Below are 18,559 nucleotides of genomic sequence, written 5' to 3'. Positions count from 1 at the left end.
TTAAAACAAAAAATAAAAATAAAAACAATAAAAACTAACAAAAAGAATCAAATAAATTAGTAAAGTACAATAGAACAAAATTTGGGAAAACAAAAAAACAAAACGAAAGAAATCCAAAACCAACTCCCAGCCCCGCCCCGTTTATTAAATAAACACCTGTTTAAATCCAGCCCCTCTGCAAAAATCCTGGTCCAAGCCCCCCCCCCAACCTCCTCCCTCCAACCGAGACCTATAAAGACCCCAAGCGTTTCTTCTGTAAATCCTCCCAAATGGATTCACACTCTGCCCCCCAGAAAAAGACCATTTCTCTCCCCCCGTCTCCTCCTCGCCTTCGGTTTTCCTAATTCTTGGCTGCGTTGGGGGGGGGGGGGGCTTGAGAAATGGAATGAAACAACCATTCCCCAAAGCCAGCGATGATCCGACCCCCCAGGCCGTGGCAAAAACAAGAGGAAAAAAGCAATTTAGCAGAATTTATTACACGTTGTTTCAAAGGGGGGGGGGGAGAGAGAGAGAGAAAAAAAAATCCATCCGCGCTCTGAGTTTTTTAGGGATTTGTCCACAAGAGTCCCCCCCCCCTTGGCAGTGGGTTGCACAGGTGGGCCAGTTTTGCCTTTTGACGCTCCGACAGACACCTGCGTGTGTGTGTGTGTGTGTGTGTGTGTGTGTGTGTGTGTGTGTGTGTGTGTTCATGTAGTGGGCACATCGGGAGGATGCCAACCACGGCTAGGAATAACCAACCCCCCTCGTCCCCCCCAACCATCCCAGCTCCTCCCCTTGCTGGAGGGGCTCTGCACCCGGGACCCCTTTCCCGGGGACCTACGGAGGCCATCACCCCACGTTTCGTGGGAATTGGGGAGAGGCTGCGACCGGCTGCAAAGCGACCCCCGAGGGCTGATGCCCCCCAAAGTGAGGCCCACGGAGTGGCAGAGCCACAGCCTTGCCCTGTGGATGGCGAGCCAGAGATGCACCCCACAACTCGACACCCACCCACACCCTGTGGAGGCACCCGGTGTTTTGGCAGCTGGAGAGGAGGAGGAGGAGGTGGGGAGCAACCTTCTGGGGATCCCTGGCAAGGCCCCCCCCGCCTCAGCCTCTCGCCTCCCCTCCTCCGGGGCTAGGAGGAAGGGGGTCTAGGCAATGCCCACCTCCCTGAGGCAGGCCCAGGTGCGAGGGGGCTGGGCAGGGGTCCCCAGGTGAGGGGAGCACCTCTCTCTCCCTGGGTCAAGGGCCACCTGCCCCCCCCGTTCCCCACATCAAGACCACCTTCCACAAAACCAAACGCTGCTATGCCAGGCCCTCAGAATCACCAGACGGCAGGGGGGATGGGAGGCCACCCAGCAATCCTCAGATGGACCTCCCAGCGAGGTTGGGATGAAGGCGGCCCAGGGTTGGCTCCATCTGGCCAGCTGGATTCTTTCGGGGAGAAAGACAACAGCTGCCCCTGGTTCTCATCTCAACCGGCCTTAACCGGCAGGCGAGGAAAGTCCCGGGTTCGACTCGCGAGAGGCATCCAAAGAGGCGAGTGCAGAAGGCAGAGGGGCCTACACCCCCAAAAAGACCCCTCAGGATGGGGCCCCTCCTGCTGAAGGCCCGACAAGGGCAGGAGAAAACAGCGGGGATCCAGGTGCGGGGTCCGGCCGAGAGAGGACGAGGCCCCCAGCCCCAAAGGCTGGGGATGATGGGGCCAGGAGCCCCTCTGCCCCACGGGGGCTCTCCGGCTCCACCTCCGCCAGGAGCGGCCGAGAGGAGGGGCCACGGGGGTGGGGGGCCACCAGGCCTGGCACCAAAGGGGCGATTCCGGAGTCGGGTGGGAAAAGATCCATTTCCTTTTGCGTCAGGAATAAAAAGGAGTTAAAAGAATTTTCTTTTCTTTCCTTTCTGGCTAAAAAAAGGGAGAGGAGGGAGGGAGAAAGGAAGCGCCACGACCTCCTCCCTCCCGTCCCACAAGCAGCAGAAGCCGGCCTGGGCGGGGCTCCTCGTGCGCAGAGTCCGACGGGGGTTGTGGCGCAGCAGCGCTCGGCCGGAGGCCACGGTCCTGAGAGGTCGAGTGGCCGAGGACGCGGCTCCTCCTGGGGCCCCCAGGTGTCCTCGGCCGGGCGGTTCGGGAGCCCGGCTCCCCAGGGGCGTCCTGGCTCTGGGGCAGGAACCGGGGACGGGGACGGGGGCTACTCCAGCCCCAGGACATAGTTAATCCCTTGCACCAGTCCAATGATGACCGGCTGCCACGCCACCAGGTAGCGCAGCCAGTCCAGGAGCTGCCCGTACATCACGTGCGGCCTCTCCCAGCTGCGAGCCGGAGTTAAGGCGGAGTAAAAAGGAAGGGCGGAGGAGTCCCTGCGGGTTGCACTTGCTCCGCGTGGCTGACTGCTCGGCTCCGTTTCAAGGCCGTTGAGCCGGCGCTCTCTGGAGACGCTTCCGTGGTCACGTGGCCGGCACGACCACAGCACAGCACGGAGCAGGTGGCCAAACACGGTTATCCTCTCTCACCGAAAGGGGTGCCCGTTTATCTACTTGCACCAAAGATGCTTTCGAACTGCTAGGCTGGCAGGAGCCGAGGCCAGTGGCGGGAACTCGCCCCATCACACAGTGGCAGGACTCGAACCAGGGGCCAGCCAAGGGGCCAGTGGGGGCCCTGGGGTGGGGTGGGGTGAAATGCCCAGGTCTGAGTTAAGGGAAGCCACAAGGCTAGCGGGGGGTCAGCAGGCCAGCATCACCCCCCCCTCTGGCTCTAGGATCCAAGGCCCTACATGAGGGTCGGAGCAAGCACCCTTCCTCCGTGGTCATTTGTCCACCCTGGGCTGCAGAGGCAGGACGGCCACGGGAAAGCGGGAGGCCCAGCCTGCGTGGAAACCGTTGGAATGGAGGCGGTTGTGTGTGGGGGAGACTATTCGGGGGATGGGAACTACTGAGCTGCCAGACTCAAAGCCAGCGAGAGAGAGAGAGAACTAGGGCGGGGAGGAGCACGGAGAGCATCTAGTCCAGCCTCGGGGGTGTCCGAATGGCGAGAGAGGAAGGATACGGGTTGCTGAACATCCGCTTGAGGTCCACTTTCTCCTTGCAGTACGGACACGTCTGCTTCTTCCCCACAATGCACCAGCCCCGGATGCAGAACTCGTGGAAGCTGGGCGGTCAGTCGGTCAAGGAGCAAATGGGGGGTGGGGACGGACCCGGAAGTGGGTAGAAAAGCAGACCTGGAGCCCAGCGTGGAAACTGGGGGACCCTGGCGCTGGCCCAGCTGGGTTCTCTCCTTGCAGACCTCTCAGCACCCAGCTAGGGAACTTCATCAGTGGGGGGGGGGGGAGAGGAGGAGGAGGAGGAGGAGAATGACTATGAGGGTCCTTAGTGCTCTCTGAGCTTGGTTATTTTCTCGCAGACGTCTCAGGACCCAACTAGGAAACATCATCAGTGATGGAAGAGAGAGAGGGTTTGGGAGGAGGAGGAGGGGGACGACAACTGTGGGGTGCTTGGGGCTGGATTCTTGCAGACGTTTTGTGACCCAACTAGGGAACATCATCGGTGCTCCTGGTATCATCCTTACTGTTAGCCCTGATGACGTTCCCTCGTTGGGTCACGAAACGTCTGCAAGAATCCAGCTCGGAGACCCCCAAGGACCCCAAGTCCTCCTCTTCCTCTTCTCCTCGTCTTTTTCCTCCTCTCCTCTCCTGCAAACCCCCCTCCCTTCTAGCCCTGATGACGTCCCCTAGTTGGGTCACGAAACGTCTGCAAGGAAAACGACGAAGCCCAGAGACCCCAAGGACCCCCTCGTGAAGGAGGAAGTGGGCCTGGGCCAAACCCAACCTCCCCCCACCCCTGGAGGCACCTCTGCCGAGGCATCCTGACCAGGAGAACCGGTTCTAGCCGGGCCCAAACTCTCTCCCCGCTCAGGATCTCCCCTGGGTGTGGGGGTGTGTGGGTGTGTGTGTGTGTGTGTGTGTGACTTATAGATTTGACTCCCCCCACACGAGGAAGAGGAAGAGGAGGGGGCTGAAGAGGAGGCGCCCTGGAAGAGAGCTGTGCCGGCTGCCACGTCTACGTGGGCCGTGACGGCTCTGCCACAGGCCCATGAATCACAGGGCTGGGCCCTGCAGCAGCCGTGACACAACCCCCCAGGGGAGGAAGGGGGCAACCCTGGGGCCTGGGGGAGGGGGAGGACAGGCCCTTCCCTCCTCTTGGAGGTTCCCACGGAATCCGGGCTGTCTCTCCCCTGCCCCACGTGCCCCTCCCTCCCCTGCGCCTGGGCGGCGTATCCCCAGGAGGGAGGGGGCAGCGCAGGGGGCTTCCAGGGCGTGGAGGTGACCCCCCGGCAGAGCCATCGGCAGCCTCCTTCCCCAACCCCCATGCCCTGCCTGGGGGGTCAGGCTGGATGACCCCAAGCCCCATCTTCTCCGGGCAGCTCAGAGCCTTACGCAGTCCTCGGCTTAACAACGGTCCACTTAGTGGCCATGGTCATGCATCCCAAATCCAGACTTGTGACGGTGGCAGCTTTTCTCTCTGGCAAACCTTCTGGCCGGCCAAGTTCAATTGGGAAGCCGGGTTCACTTAGCGACCGCCTTCCCACTTTAAGAAGGTCAGGGATTCCCTTTACAACGATGGCAAGGAAGGTCCTAAAGTGGGGCGAAACTCAGCCGACTGCCTTGCTCAGCCATGGGAATTCTGGGCTGGACGGTGGCCGTATCTCGAGGACTCTGGGCCCCTCGGCTCCTCCCTTAGGGACGGGGCTGTTTTCCTTCGGGTTCCCCCTTTTGGGGGGAGGGGTGAGTCACCCGCCTTTCGGCCCACAGGAGCCCCCCCCCCCCTTTGGAGGAAAGCCCGATGGGGGAGGGGGCTGAGTCACGGCCGGGGTTTCCCCTGACGGTCCCCGAGGGGGAAGTTTCCCACCAGACTCAGCACGGGGCAGGGGGTCGGCTCCTCCTCCACACGTGAGGGTCACGCGACAGGAGGAGGGGACACCGTCATGGGGCCGACGGACACGCCTGCCCCACGGAGAACGCCTCCTGCAGGGCCTCCGGGGCCACGCTTGCCCAGGGGCCGGGGGGGAGATCGGCTTGCTCTGGGTGGGGAGGGGGGCTCAGCCACCCCTCCCCACAAGAGCTGACTCGGGGGAGCTTTTGAGGGGTGCTTGGGGGACCCAGAGTGGCCTCTGAGGGGCTGGTCAGCAGATGAGCAGGCAGTCCACGACTTACAACTGCTCGTTTAGTGACCAAAGAGTCCATGGGACTGAAACAAAGGGATGCACGGCTGGTTTCTCACACACCGACAGCCATGGCGGCATCCAAACTTGCTGCTGCTAAGCAAGGCGGTCGGGCTGAGTGAGCTTCGACCCATTTGACGACCTTGCTCGCCACCGTTGTTAAGTGAAACTCACTGCCATTAAGTGAAGTCACCCGGCTGTGAAGTCAAATCCGCTTCCCCCTTGACTCGGCCAGTCTCCAAAGGGGATTGTGGGACACCCCCGGGACGCTGGAACCGTCGTAAGGGTGAGTTGGTGGCCAAGCGCCTGAATCCAGACCGCGTGGCCGGGGGCGGCCTCTGTGTGTGTGCGTGTGTGTGTGTGTGTGTGTGCAGGGAGCATGGTCCAACCTGGACCGCAGAAGCTCCTCCCCCTCGAGAGACCCCCCGGAAGGATACACGTGGTTGCAGGAGAGCCGGTAGGTGTTCTCGATGATCCCCTCCTCGTTCACGTCCACGAAGATCTGCTGCCCGCAGACGGCGCAGACGCTGTCCGAGAGGTGCTTGGTGGGCATGCCGGAGGCGCTGTAGAACTGGGTCCCCCGGGGAGAGAGAGAGAGCCAGGCTGAGCGGGGGACAGGGCTCTCCCACCTGGCGGACTTCAACTCCCAGAATCCCCTTCACCCTTGGGGTCCCTCCCTCTGCCATCTCTCCTTCGATTCCGGGCGTTGAAGTCCGCCAGGCGTAAAGGGGCCCCGGTTGGAGACCTCTGCCCCGAGGCCCGGAAGGGACTGGGGACCCCATGAGCCACGGCTTTAAAGTCTCCTCCCCAGCCCCATGCCAATGATGCCAGGCCCCTCCTGGCACTGCCCCAAAGGTCCCGGACGGGCTTGGCCCCCATGGAGGAGGAGGAGCTAGAGTGCCACCTAGTGGCCAAAGCCCCTCTGCGCTCCTTAGAAGTTTCTCAACCTCGGGCCCTTTAAGACGGCTGGACTTCAACTCCCAGAACTCCTCAGAGCTCTTCCTTTTCTTTTCTTTCCTTTCTTTCTTTCCTTCCTTCCTTCTTTCTTTTTCTATCATTCTTTCCTTCCTTTTTCTTTCCTTTTCCTTTTTCTTTCCTTCCTTCTTTCTTTCATTCATTCTTTCCTTCCTTTTTCTTTTTCTTTCATTCTTTCCTTCCTTTTTTCTTTCCTTTTTCTTTCTTTTTCTTTTATTCTTTCCTTCCTTTTTTTCTTTCATTCATTCATTCTTTCCTTCCTTTTTTTCTTTTTTCTTTCTTTCTTTCCTTCCTTCTTTCTTTTTCTATCATTCTTTCCTTCCTTTTTCTTTCCTTTTTATTTTTTCTTTTATTCTTTCCTTCCTTCTTTCTTTCATTCATTCTTTCCTTCCTTTTTTCTTTTTCTTTCATTCTTTCCTTCCTTTTTCTTTCCTTTTTCTTTCTTTTTCTTTCTTTCCTTCCTTTTTTCTTTCATTCATTCTTTCCTTCCTTTTTTCTTTTTCTTTTATTCTTTCCTTCCTTCTTTCATTCTTTCCTTCCTTTTTTCTTTCTCTTTCATTCTTTCTTTCCTTCCTTTCTTTTTCTATCACTTTCCTTCCTTTTTCTTTCTTTCCTTTTTCCTTTTCTTTCTCTTCTTCCTATCCCTCCTTCCTTGCTTCCATTTTTTATTACTTCCTCCTCACACTTTCTCTCCTTCCTTCCTTCCTTCCATCCCTCCCTCCCTTCACCTTCCTCTCCTCTCCTCCTTCCCTGCCTTTCTCCTCGCCTTGCTTGCTTGCTTGCCTTGCTTGCTTCCTTCCTTCCTTCCTTCCTTCCTTCCTTCCTTCCTCAGAGCCGGCTGGGGAGTCTGGGAGTTGGGGTCCACCAGGCGCTCAAGACGCACTGACTTCTAAGTCAGGGGTCGGAAGGAAGGAAGACACTCCGGGTGGGGGGTCCTTTGCCTTCGGACACCGAGAAAGCCCCCCCCTCCCTCCAGGAAACGGAGGGGATCCCCAGCCAGCTGTTCCCGGGCCAAGCACATCTAGAGGGAGGGCCGTGTGGGGCCAAAGGGGGCAGCAGGAGAGCCCTGGCTGGGGGGGGCAGGCAGGGCAGAGGGGGGGAGGGTCTCAAGGGGGCAGGGAAGGCCACGACCCTCCCCCAGCCCTCCCTGGGACCAGGACCAGCCCCGGCCGCCCCTTGGAGGCTCTTACCCCGATGGTGGAGGCCATGTAATCCGCACACATTTCCGCAAAGTCCCGCTCCAGGACCCCGTAGTAGAGGCCATAGAACAGGAGGGAGATCCCGAAATCCATGCCATCTTCCGGTTTGATTCTGCCATGGGGGGAGGGGGGGGAGACTTTAGAGAACTCCGTGGGGGCCACGGAAGGGACCCCAACCCAGGCAGGCAGGCAGGCAGGCAGACCTCGACGCCTGAGCCGGGAGGGCAGCTTCCAAGCCGGGCTTAGACGAGGCTTCGAACCCAGGGCTCTAAGGAGCCGTGCCTGGTGCTCGGGCTAGTCGGCTACAAGAATCTCAGGACTGGCCTGAGCTGCCCTTGGGGGCTCAGGGGTCCTCTAGACGGGCCCCAATTGTTCATGGTGCAAATGATAACTATTCCCTTAGCACTTGCACTGATGATGTTACCTAGTTTGGGTAACAAAATGTATGTGGGAAAACAACCCAGCCCAGAGAGCACCAGGGACCCCACCGTCCTCCTCCTCCTCTCACAAACCCCCCTCTCCCTTCTAGCACTGATGAGGTTCCCTAGTTTGGTAATGAAACGTCTGCGAGGAAACAGGCTCAGAGAGCACCAGGGACCTCACAGTCCTCCTTCTCCCCCTGCCTCACCAATTTGAACTACAGGTGTTTGTGTGTGTGTGCATGTGTGTGTGTGAGGTGGGAGAGAGAGAGACAGACAGAGAGAGACAGAGAGACAGACAAAGAGAGAGAAAGAGACAGAGAGAGAAAGAGACAGACAGAGACACAGAGAGACAGACACAGAAACACACACAGAGAAAGAGAAAGAGACAGAGAGAAACACAGAGAAAGAGACAGAGAGACAGAAACAGAGACAGAGACACAGAGAAAGAGACAGAGACATACAGAAACACATACAGAGAGACAGAGACACACAGATAAAGAGACAGAGAGAGAGAGACAGAGAGAGAGAGAAAGAGAGACAGAGAGAGACACAGAGAGATAGAAACAGAGAAAGAGACACACAGAGAAAGAGAGACAGAGAGAGAAATACACCCAGAGGGATTTTTCTCACCTGAATAATAAATTAAGTCCAAAGAGGGTGAACATGACAGCCATGTAGCCCACGATGCCTGTGGCATAGCTGATTTTGTATATTAGGAGAAACCACTTGTACACCAACCTGGTTGTAGGGAGCAAGACAAAAATCATGCCAGACCCAGAGCTATAAATCAGGATCTCTTTCCACTCCTCCTTGCCATCCTGAAAATGCCCCCCTCATGGCCACCGTAGCAAAAGCTTTCCCTCTTTTAAAATAAATCCATGGCATCAGCTGAAAACGGCCCCTTTTCAGCAAACAAGGAAGTTCGAGAAAGGCGTTCAAAGTCAATTCTAATCCCCAATGTAAAGTTCAGGATCTTAGCCAGGCCGTCTCCAAAGCCGATAAAATAAACATATATTTAAAAAAAACACAGAATTCCTTATACAGGTTGTCCTCAAATTATCACCTCAATTGGGACCAGATTTTCTGTTGCTAGGTAAGACAGTTATGGGAGTCTCCACCAATATTTTTTTTTTGGCCATGGTTAAATGGATCTGGCCGGCATTAAGCAATTCTGGTTTCGTCAATTCACACCAGTTGCCAAGCACCCAAATTCTGATCGCATGACCATGGGGAGGCCACAACAGTCGTACGTGTGAGAACCGGTCGTAAGTCACTGTTTTCAGGGCTGCTGTTGTAACTTCCAATGCTGATAACTTGAGGACTAGCCCTGTATTTATACCCCCAGAGCCCCAGAGGCTGGTGTTCTGCTATGTGGCCATCTCTGTTTTAGCCCCCCTCCCCATGGCCACAAGGGAAAGCAACTGAGGGAGGGTGGGCAGGAACGCCCCTTCCTAGGCAGACCACAACCCCCCGTCTTCTCCGGCACCCACGGCAGTAAATCCCACCATTCCGGCCCTTTCGGAAACCCTCTCCACGTTATTCCATTAGCCCAGAGGTCCCCAAACCTGGCCATTTTAAGACTTGTGGACTTCAACTCCCAGAATTCCTCAGCCAGCCAGGAATGATAGAGTTGGAGGAGACCAGAAGGGTCATCTAAGTCAGGAGTCTCCAACCTGGGCCCCTTTAAGACTTGTGGACTTCAACTCCCAGAATTCCTCAGCCAGCTTTTCTGAGAGTTGAAGTCCACAAGCCTTAAAATGGCCAGGTTTGGGGACCCCTGCATTAGCACATTTCATAATCACAGGTAGTCCTCGACTTACAACAGTTCATTTAGTGACTGTTCGAAATTCCAATGGCACTGAGAAAAAGTGAGACGTGACCGTTTTTCACACTTATGACCGTTGCAGCTGCTACTACCTGGAATGGGCTGAAGCCAGTGCTATCATGCACAGCGTTATCCTATGCGACTTCCGCGAAGGGGAGCAAATCAACCCAATCCTTTGGCTGGTAGGACACACAGGACCGCAAATACCATCCGATCATGGCGTTCGCTCTTTCGGCGGCCCTGTTTGTGCTGGGGTGGTAGGCGGGACTGAGCCCCTGAGCAATGTGGCCATGGGATCAAAATTCAGGCGCTGGGCCATTGTCTCGTACGGACGATGGTTGCAGGGTCCCTGGGTTACGCGATTGCCCTTTTTGCGACCTCAAGCAAAATTGACAGGGAAGCCAGGATTCATTTAACAACTGGGTCACTAACTTAATAACGGGAGGGATTCACTTAACGACTGTGGAAAAAAAGTCATAAAATGGGGGGGGGGGGCTCCCTTGATAACTGTCTTGCTTAACAATGGAAATTTTGGTCAAAAGTCAAGGACTACCTGTGTTCCATTAGGCTAAACACATAGTCCTTTTTTAATCGACTCTGGTTGGACAGCCAACTGAAAAAAAACCTCCTTTGGTCTTTTTAGCTGCCATCAGAAAGGGGGGGGGGAAGCAGTGCATTCCTTAAATGCTTCAGATAATTGGTAGGCAGCCGAAGCTGTTGGCGCACAAGATCATTACTGGCGAGCCTGATGGATGACTCTTGGCTATGGATGTGTCCCATTGGAGAATATACATCCAGGGGGTGGGAGGAAGACCAGGGTCAAGGGGGAAATGAATGATGTGTTTTAGTGTCCGCTGCATCTAAGTAATGCCAACATGGTCACTCCTAATCAATCCATCTTTTTTCACTCTGAGAGATGCAGCTAGAGGCTTATGATTGGAATAGGGATGCGCGTCGGAGTCAAAGGAGCATAATTAAAAGCACCAAATTATCCCGAGTCAAGAGAGGAAAAAGGCTCAGGTGTCACCAGCCCCGTCTGTGGAAGCCTCACCGCCGTCCGAAGACCTCTGCCCCCCAGGAGCCCCAACAGGAACCGGGCGGCCTTCCTGCCCCGGCCATGGCTCACCTGGGAGTGGTCTGGACCAGGGGCTTCCGAGTGGCCCGGAAGGTGACGAAAGCCGTGATGGCCGAGAAGAAAACCCAGATGCCCAGGAATCGCCACCAGTGCAGCTTCACCGTGAAGTAGAGGGGGACGACCCACATCTGGAAGAGGGTCACCATCTGCAGTGAGAGGTCGGGGGAGGGCTTAGGGGAGGGGAGGCCGCTCGAAATCCCCCTGGGTGGGGGGGAGCTGCCTCTCAACACGCGACCGATCGTCTTTCCCTTCCTTCCCAGAAGTGTTCAGACAACCCTTAAAGCAGAGGCCTCCAAACTTGGGCGACTTTAAGACACGTGGACTTCAACTCCCAGGGAATTATGGGAGTTGAAGTCCACACATCTTAAAGTCACCAACTTTGGGGACCTCTGCCTTAAAAGGGATTCTAGGGAAGGAGCTGGAGGTTAACCCTGGCCAAGCAGCTGGCAGACCAGTAGAGCCAGCATCCAAACGACCTTCAAGGCTTGCTATTCAGGCCAGGGGTTAAATTCAGCAGGAACCCAAAGGAAAGCATCCTACACGGGGGCACGCAGTGGGGTCCCTGGGGCTCTCTGACCTGGGGGTTTCCTCACCGACATTTCATGGAGAAAGAGGATCAGAAAGTGGGGGGAGAACTGTAGGGTCCTTGGTGCTCTCTGAGCTTGGTGGTTTTTTTGCAGACGTCTCATGACCCAACTACGTACCATCATCAGTGCTGGAAGGGAGGGGGGTTGGCTCTCGGTTTATATTCAGGTAACTTGCTTCTTAGAGGACCTCACAGTCCTCTTGCTCCCCCACAAACTGCACCTCCTTCCAGCACTGATGATGTTCCCTAGTTGGGTCATGAAACGTCTGCAAGAAAACCCACCAAGCTCAGAGAGCACCAAGGACCCCATTGTGGTCCTCCTCCTCCTCCTCTCTTGCAAACCTTCCTCCCTTCTAGCACTGATGATGTTCCCTAGTGGGGTCATGAAACGTCTGCAAGGAAACCAAGCTCAGAGAGCACCAGGGACCCTACAATCCTCCTCCTCCTCGCTTCCTCCTCTCTTGCAAACCTCCCTCTCTCCTAGCACCGATGATGTTCCCTAGTGGGGTCCTGAAATGTCTGCAAAACCACCCAGCTCAGAGGGCGCCACGGACCCCTCCCGTCCCCCTGGGCTACCAAGGGCCTCCTTTCCCGGCCCCTTCACTGAGGGAGCCGCCTTACATTGTAGGAGCGGGGATGCCTCTGTTTCCACTGCACCAGGAGCAGCTGGGCGACGACCAACGTGGCGATCAAGATGAGGACCATCTCGGCGTGCATGGCCTCGTGGCCCCGGTGCTTGGCGTGCATCCGGGCGTGCTCGATCCTGGGGAAGGAGAGCCCGGCAGGTCAGCCTCTCGCACCAACGGCAGCCCCTGGCTACTTCCAAAGCCTCCCAGGGCAGCACTGGGCCACAGCTTCCGTCTGGCTGCGTAGCGCACGCACACACACGCACACACACACACAGAGGTCTCTAAAGACACCAGGCTGCCTCAGGACTGCCAGAGATTCAGAACCACGCAAGTGGATAGTGTGGGATTGGACAATGAAATGTTATAATTTTAATTTTCTTAAAATCTAAAATTGATTTTAAGTGTTTTTATCCATTGTTTACATGTTGATTATATTGCACACTACCCAGAGTCCCTCTCTGAGGGAGAAGGGCAGCTTAGAAAGAAAGAAAGAGAGAGAGAGAGAGAGAGAGAAACACACACACACACACAGGATAGGTAGATAGGCAGGCAGGCAGGCAGTCTGGGAAGCAAACGACATCAGCCAACCTTCCTTGAGCCCAGAATGCAGGGAATGGAAGGCAGCTCTTCCAGCCCCAGATAATCCACAGGCTGAGCAGTGCGGCCCCAGCACAGGGGTACGGGCACCCACGAGGCCATCTATCCCAGCCCCGTAAGCAAGCAGAGGTATATCAGCAGCCTGCTGGAGGTGGATCTTGCAGGATGAGCTCACTCCCCCCCCTTCCCCACAGGGGGCAGCTGCCCACCTGAACTCACCTCCATCTCTCATCCGGGTCCAGGTGCGAGAGGTCAACCTGCAGAGAAGGCGAGAGGCAGAGAGTGAGCAGCTGCGCCCGAGGGAGGGAGGAGGCCCCGCTGCCTCAGCAAAGGGCACCTCCCAGAACCCCCTTCGGGTAAGCCAAGGATTCAGGAACGGAGACGGGCTACGGGGTGACCATCCCAGAACAAGGCATGCCCAGAACTGCCACGGTGTGTGTGTGTGTGTGTGTGTGTGTGTGTGCGCGCTTAATGGGGTGCTGTGGGTGTGAGGATAGCTGTGAACGTCGCTCACCTGCAGGGCAGCCATCCCAGCAACTCGAGGGAGCTCTGGCTCTCCTCTGAGCAGCCGCCAGATCCCTTCGGATGCGAGAACTTGCCCAGGGCGGACATTCCCTCCTCATTGTGAGGTGGCATTCCTGGCCTGCGCAGGCCCCACCCCTGCCAGCCGGCTCTCCTTCTCCCCAGCCCCAGAGCCCCCCCTTTGGCCCCTGGAGAGCAGGTCCAGCGCAGGGGGAGTCCGAAGGGGGAGGTCGCTAAGCCCCCAAGGTCCTGGGAAGGCCACCTGTTAGGAATATAAGTCACCTAACAGGTATTTGGATTAGAAATATATAAACCAGGATAAACATTTTCGTACTATGTCTTTAAGAGATTGCAAAAACTGCAATTGAGTGTGGTTTTTCAAAGGGCCATAAGATGGAGCCAGAAACCTGGATTGTTTTAGTCCTAGTCTCAGAAGAGAGAGTGTGTCTGAGTGAGTCTCTCTGTTTCCTTCTGTTGGAAAGTATTGCCTTTCCTCCATTTCTTCTAATTGACTGATATTACTGGATGCAATGTAAGTCTGTTACTGAAGTGTTTTTTGACACCGGACTTTGATATTTGGATTATCCCTGGATTGAAAAACTGACTGATTTTAACTTGTGAATGACTTTGGACTGCTTATTTTGGACTTTGCTTAAACCTTTCTGGAAGTAAAAACCTACATTTACCGTACAGTGTATCTGTGTGCTCTGTGTGTATTATTCCAACACTTCTCTCTATACGTCTCCCTGTATGCGCTCGTTCTCCTAACGGGGAATTACCTCAACACCACCTCCTCCTCCTCCTAAGAAGAAAGCTGGTCGGCGTTTCGCTCCAAAGCCAGATAGGCTCACCTGTTCTGAATGATGGCTGACCAACAGGTGTGTGTGTGTGTGGAAGTTTACAACTATCCTAACACATGGCTGGAAGACGGAGCAGGTTGTTCTGTCCTAGGTCTCCCCAGAAAGAGTCAATTGTGAGTCCCAGCAAAACCCTCTTTGATGAAATGAATGTGAATTTAGTGCATTCACATTCAGCCAATGGCTTGGCCAACAGTCCTGCAAAGGTCTACCCATCAGCTCAGACCTTTATCAACCCTGGAACCCTGCCTGGTAAATAGCTCCACACTCAGTGCTGACAGGGAAGGGCTGGAACGAAGGAACGCAGGAGTTGTTTTCTGCAAAAGCCCCCTCCTCTTTTAATCCTTTTAATCTTTTAATCCGGATGGGAGGGGATTACCCTGAGTTCTTCATTGCTCCTTCCTTTTGCCAGCTCTGCGCATGCGCAGGCTGGGAACCGGTTCCAGGAGCTCCCCCGCCTCACTGCTGCCCGAGCCCAAAGGCAGCTGGTGACGGCCAGCCTGCCCTGGCCCCATCTCTGCCTCGGACGCAGAGCCCTCCTCGTCCGAGCCTTCCTCAGCCTCCAGGCTCCCCCCCAACCTCCTCACTGCTGTCCAACTCGGCTGCCAGCTCCATCAGCGGGCCACAACACAGGTTGCCAGCAGGTGGAGGGCCAGGATCACAGACAGAACGGCCTTTCATGTCCCTCCCACTGTGGAGGGCCAACAGTTCACATCTGGAACAAACGGACACCTTTTTAACACGATGGCATCTTTTTAGGAAGCATGTTGTGGCAGCGCGCACACGTCTCTTCTGCCGCACACTCCGCCTTGAAGATTACGGGAGCAAAATGCCTGAACCTGCCAGGTTTCTTCCTCGCTCCCCAATTTGTGACGGCTGACAACAGCACACTAATGGCATGTACAGGTGCAACAACAGAGGGGAAGCTGGATTGAAAACGGGCAGGCAATTCTTTGGGACAGAGAAGGTCGCTGACGGACAGAATATTCCCAGCTGCGGTTGAACTGTGGGAAACCTTTGGGACTCCAGGAGGACAATTTCCAACTTCTGCAACAATTATTTTTTCAGTTTGAACTGGGAATCTGTAGAGATTCTCCATCCTCGGTTGTCCCAAAGGAGGCAACTGGAGTGTTTCTTTGAAGACGTTTCGCTTCTCATCCAAGAAGCTTCTTCAGCTCTGACAGGATAGTGGGGGATGGAAATGGGGACTTGCTGACAGACCGACTTCTGTGTGGGGTCTCTGAGCTTGGTGGGGTTTTTCTTTCGCAGACGTTTCATGACTCAGCTAGATAACTTCATCAGTGCTAGAAGGGGATCGGGGTTTGTGGAGAAGGAGGAGGAGGAGGATTGTGGAGTTCTTGGTGCTCTCTGAACGTGGTGGCTTTTCTTGTGGAAGCTTTGTGATCCAACTTGCTAACCTCCCTCAGCGCTGAAGATGTTCCCTAGCTGGGTCATGAGACGTCTGCAAGAAAACAACCAAGTGCAGAGGGCAGGAAGGATTCCCCACCCCACAAGATCTCCACTCCTCTCTCCCTCTGCAATCCCCCCTCCCTTCTAGCTGTCATGCCCCTGTTGGAATCTGACTCCGAGGGAGAGGAGGAACAGCCGACAGGGAGTGGGAGTGTGGCTCCGGAGGTTGTGGAGGAAACTGGGGGAGGGCACAGGCCAGCAGAGTAGTCAGAGGAAGACCCAGGCCCACCCCCTCTTCATCCTAGGACACGCAGGGAGGAACAGATAAGGGAGAAACGTGAATGGCGTGGTCTACGAGGGAGGAAAGGGCCCTGATCCCCTTCATGGGCCGCAGCTGTGAGGACTGTTTAAAAGGACAAACTGCGCGTGGCCCAGTGCTGGAAGCAAAGCGTGAAATAATTCTAGTCTTTCAGTTCTTATCTGAGTTCTGGTGTCCTTCCCAGTGTGTGTATTTCAATATCTGCGGACGCCTTCGAGCCCTTACCCCGCCTTGTCTCCTAAATTGCTTCAGTGTGGTTTGTGTTGTTTTTTTCCTATTTATAATGTATATGTATTTTGAGTTTGAACAGCATTTCTTCCTTTTCGCAACTGTTTGTGGGGGAGTTTTTTTTCTCCAGTGAATGATAAGTTGAAGGAATTAAAGGGACATCCCCTATTTTGATGACTTTGTTGCTTTTGCATCCCACCCGGGGTCATCACACTAGCGCTGATGATGTTACCTAGCGGAGTAATGAAGGATCTGTAAGAAAACAACCAAGCTCGCAGGTTCGTTAACAAGTCCCCAGATCAAACAGGGGGGAAAAAATCCTTACAGAAGTTGAACACTGGCAGTCCAAGGGTTTCCCGAGGACAGGAACAACTGGTACCTGTCACCTGCAAGGTCACCTACTTGGAGATAAGCCCCAGCTACCCCTGCTTAGCCCTGCAGCCGATCCAGTCCTCATGATTCCAAACAGCTGGCTAAGCATAGTGCAAAGGTTGCTGCCAGCACACAACCAACTAGCACGACTCCTGCTATTTTGTTTCATTCAACTCTTACTGAATCAAGGCCTCCTTTGCTATCAACTGCAGGTTTTTAAGAAGAGATGGGAGAGCCGTTTGTCCGAAATTGTCTAGGGACTCCTGCTTGAGCAGAGGGCTGGACTAGAGGACCTCCAGGGTCCCTTCCAACAGTGTTATTCTATCATTCTAAAACGGTTGATCTCTCAAGGGGCTGCAATTGCTGGGTGGAGGATTTTGTCAGCACCCTCCAACCAGGAGAGGAAGGCCGAGTGTAGCTGAGTCAGCCTTTTGAGGTTACAAAGGTGTGTAAAGCACACCTCAGCCGTTGGCTCCGCAGGTTCTGGGGACCAGAGTGGACCTACCCTGAGTTATTGCCACACAACAATGGGATTTCAACATTTTCTCCACCTAACAGACCCAGAGTTTTCACAGGTGTTTGGAAATAGGGCTGGAAGGGACCTGGGAGGTCTTCTAGTCCAACCCCCTGCTCAAGTGGGGAAACTCTATATATCATTCCAGACAAATGGCTGTCCAGTCTCTTCTTGAAAACCTCCAGTGATGGAGCATCCGCAACTTCTGGAGGCAAGCAGTTCCACTGGTTAATTCTTCTCACAGTTCTCACTCCATGTTGCTAACTTAACTGCAGTGATCCGCTTAACAGCTGTAGCAAGAAACGCCGTTAAAAAGGGGCAAAACTCAGTTAACAACTGTCTCGTTTAGCAACAGAAATCTGGGGCTCTGTCGTGGTCGTAAGTCGAGGGCCACCTAGATCTGGCTGACAAACGCAACCCCGAAACTTAAGGCTTGCTCAGACTCCGTCATCCCTGTCGCATCTTTTAAAAAGGCGGGAGAAATGAAGAAGCAGCAATGTCAGCCTACATGATCTTTGGGGACCCCACGGGAAGCTCCGGGGGAATTTTTTTTTTTAAAAAAAAATTGTGGTTCGATTTATAGGCTGCCCGTCGGCCGGATGGGCGATTCCAGGCGGCTGAGGGAGGGAAGGGAGCCCCCGGGAAAGCCGGAAAGGAGAACCGGAGTTACGACCAATCGTCAGCATCCTTCCTTGAGCTCCTGCCTCCATTAGAGCTTCAGGCCAGGCTGGGAAACTAATTGAAGCCTGGCAGCAAAGGAAGGACTGCCGGCAGATGGGAATGTACAGGTGGTACCGAGTGAGAATCACGCAAGGACAGGATTTCTCAAGCTTTGATAGCTTGAAGGGGGCTGGACTTCCACTCCCAGCATTCCCCAGCCAGCTTTAGGATTGGGACAACTTTGCTGGCTGGGGAATGCTGGGAGCCAAAGTCCAGGCCTCTTCAAGCTATCAAGCTTGAGAAACATTGCAATAGACCCTTGGCAATATCATCCCTTGGAAGGGGCTGTGGAACTCCCTGCCACAAGAGCCCGTGAAGTCAGGATTGGGACAGCTTTGCTGGCTGGGGAATGCTGGGAGTCGAAGTCCAGCCCTCTTCGAGCAGTCAAGCTTGAGAGACATTGCAATAGACCTTTGGCAGTATTATCCCTTGGAAGGGACTGTGGGACTCCCCGCCACAAGAGCCCAGGCAGCCCCTAATTTGGAGTTTGCGGGCTGGGAAATGTTGACAGTCGAATCCCAGCCCTCTTCAAGCTGTCAATCCTGAGAGACACTACATTAGACCCTCGGGAGCTTCATCCCTTGGCAGGGACTGTGGAACTCCCCGCCCCAAGAGCCCAGGAGGTCTTGATTTGGAGCAGCCACCAGGGGAGCAACTCGCTCAAGAGAGGCCAAAGGCCCTTTCCAGGGGTGCTCGGGCCAGATCCGGGGGTCTCTTTAAGAGAAAGCCTTCCCCCCGAGTCGCTCGTTTGCTGGCTCAGGTAGACCGTCCCTGGCGCTGGAGGCTCTACCCAGCTGAGAGGGAGACCGGGGGCGGCGAGAGGCCCGCCTTGCAGGGCCGTTGGGGAAAGGGGACCGGTCTTTCTCCTGCTCTCCCCTTCCGGCCTTCTCCGACCGACCCCCGAGCAGCTTCCCCGCCGGCAACTCACCTCGTCGGCGCCGGGCTCCAGCGGCGCCCCCAACACCTCCACTTCCACCACCGCCATCTTGTCCCCGCCTCACCGCCAACTCGCTTCCGCCGACGCCCACCAATCAACGCCCTCGGCTCCCGCTCGGCCA

The 18,559-nt window shown here is 55.2% G+C and overlaps 1 protein-coding gene across 1 annotated transcript; it reads right to left on the bottom strand.

Moving 5' to 3' along the window:
- Window positions 1–1,860: 1,860 nt before the first annotated feature.
- RNF121 (ring finger protein 121) lies at window positions 1,861–18,506 on the bottom strand. Its single transcript, XM_087965902.1, has 9 exons — window positions 18,430–18,506; window positions 12,779–12,816; window positions 11,955–12,096; window positions 10,739–10,893; window positions 8,418–8,525; window positions 7,357–7,477; window positions 5,629–5,762; window positions 3,020–3,121; window positions 1,861–2,286 (listed from the first exon to the last, which is right to left on the bottom strand). The coding sequence occupies exons 1-9, from the start codon at window positions 18,484–18,486 to the stop codon at window positions 2,166–2,168; spliced, it is 978 nt and encodes a 325-aa protein (XP_087822028.1). The 5' UTR covers window positions 18,487–18,506; the 3' UTR covers window positions 1,861–2,165.
- Between the last annotated feature and the right edge of the window lie 53 nt (window positions 18,507–18,559).

Source organism: Notechis scutatus, chromosome 5 (assembly GCF_049901735.1).
Source record: "Notechis scutatus isolate UNSWTSFEM ecotype Mainland chromosome 5, rNotScu1.2, whole genome shotgun sequence".
In the NCBI taxonomy this organism is placed as follows: domain Eukaryota; kingdom Metazoa; phylum Chordata; class Lepidosauria; order Squamata; family Elapidae; genus Notechis; species Notechis scutatus.
This window is presented reverse-complemented; position numbering and strand designations above follow the sequence as displayed.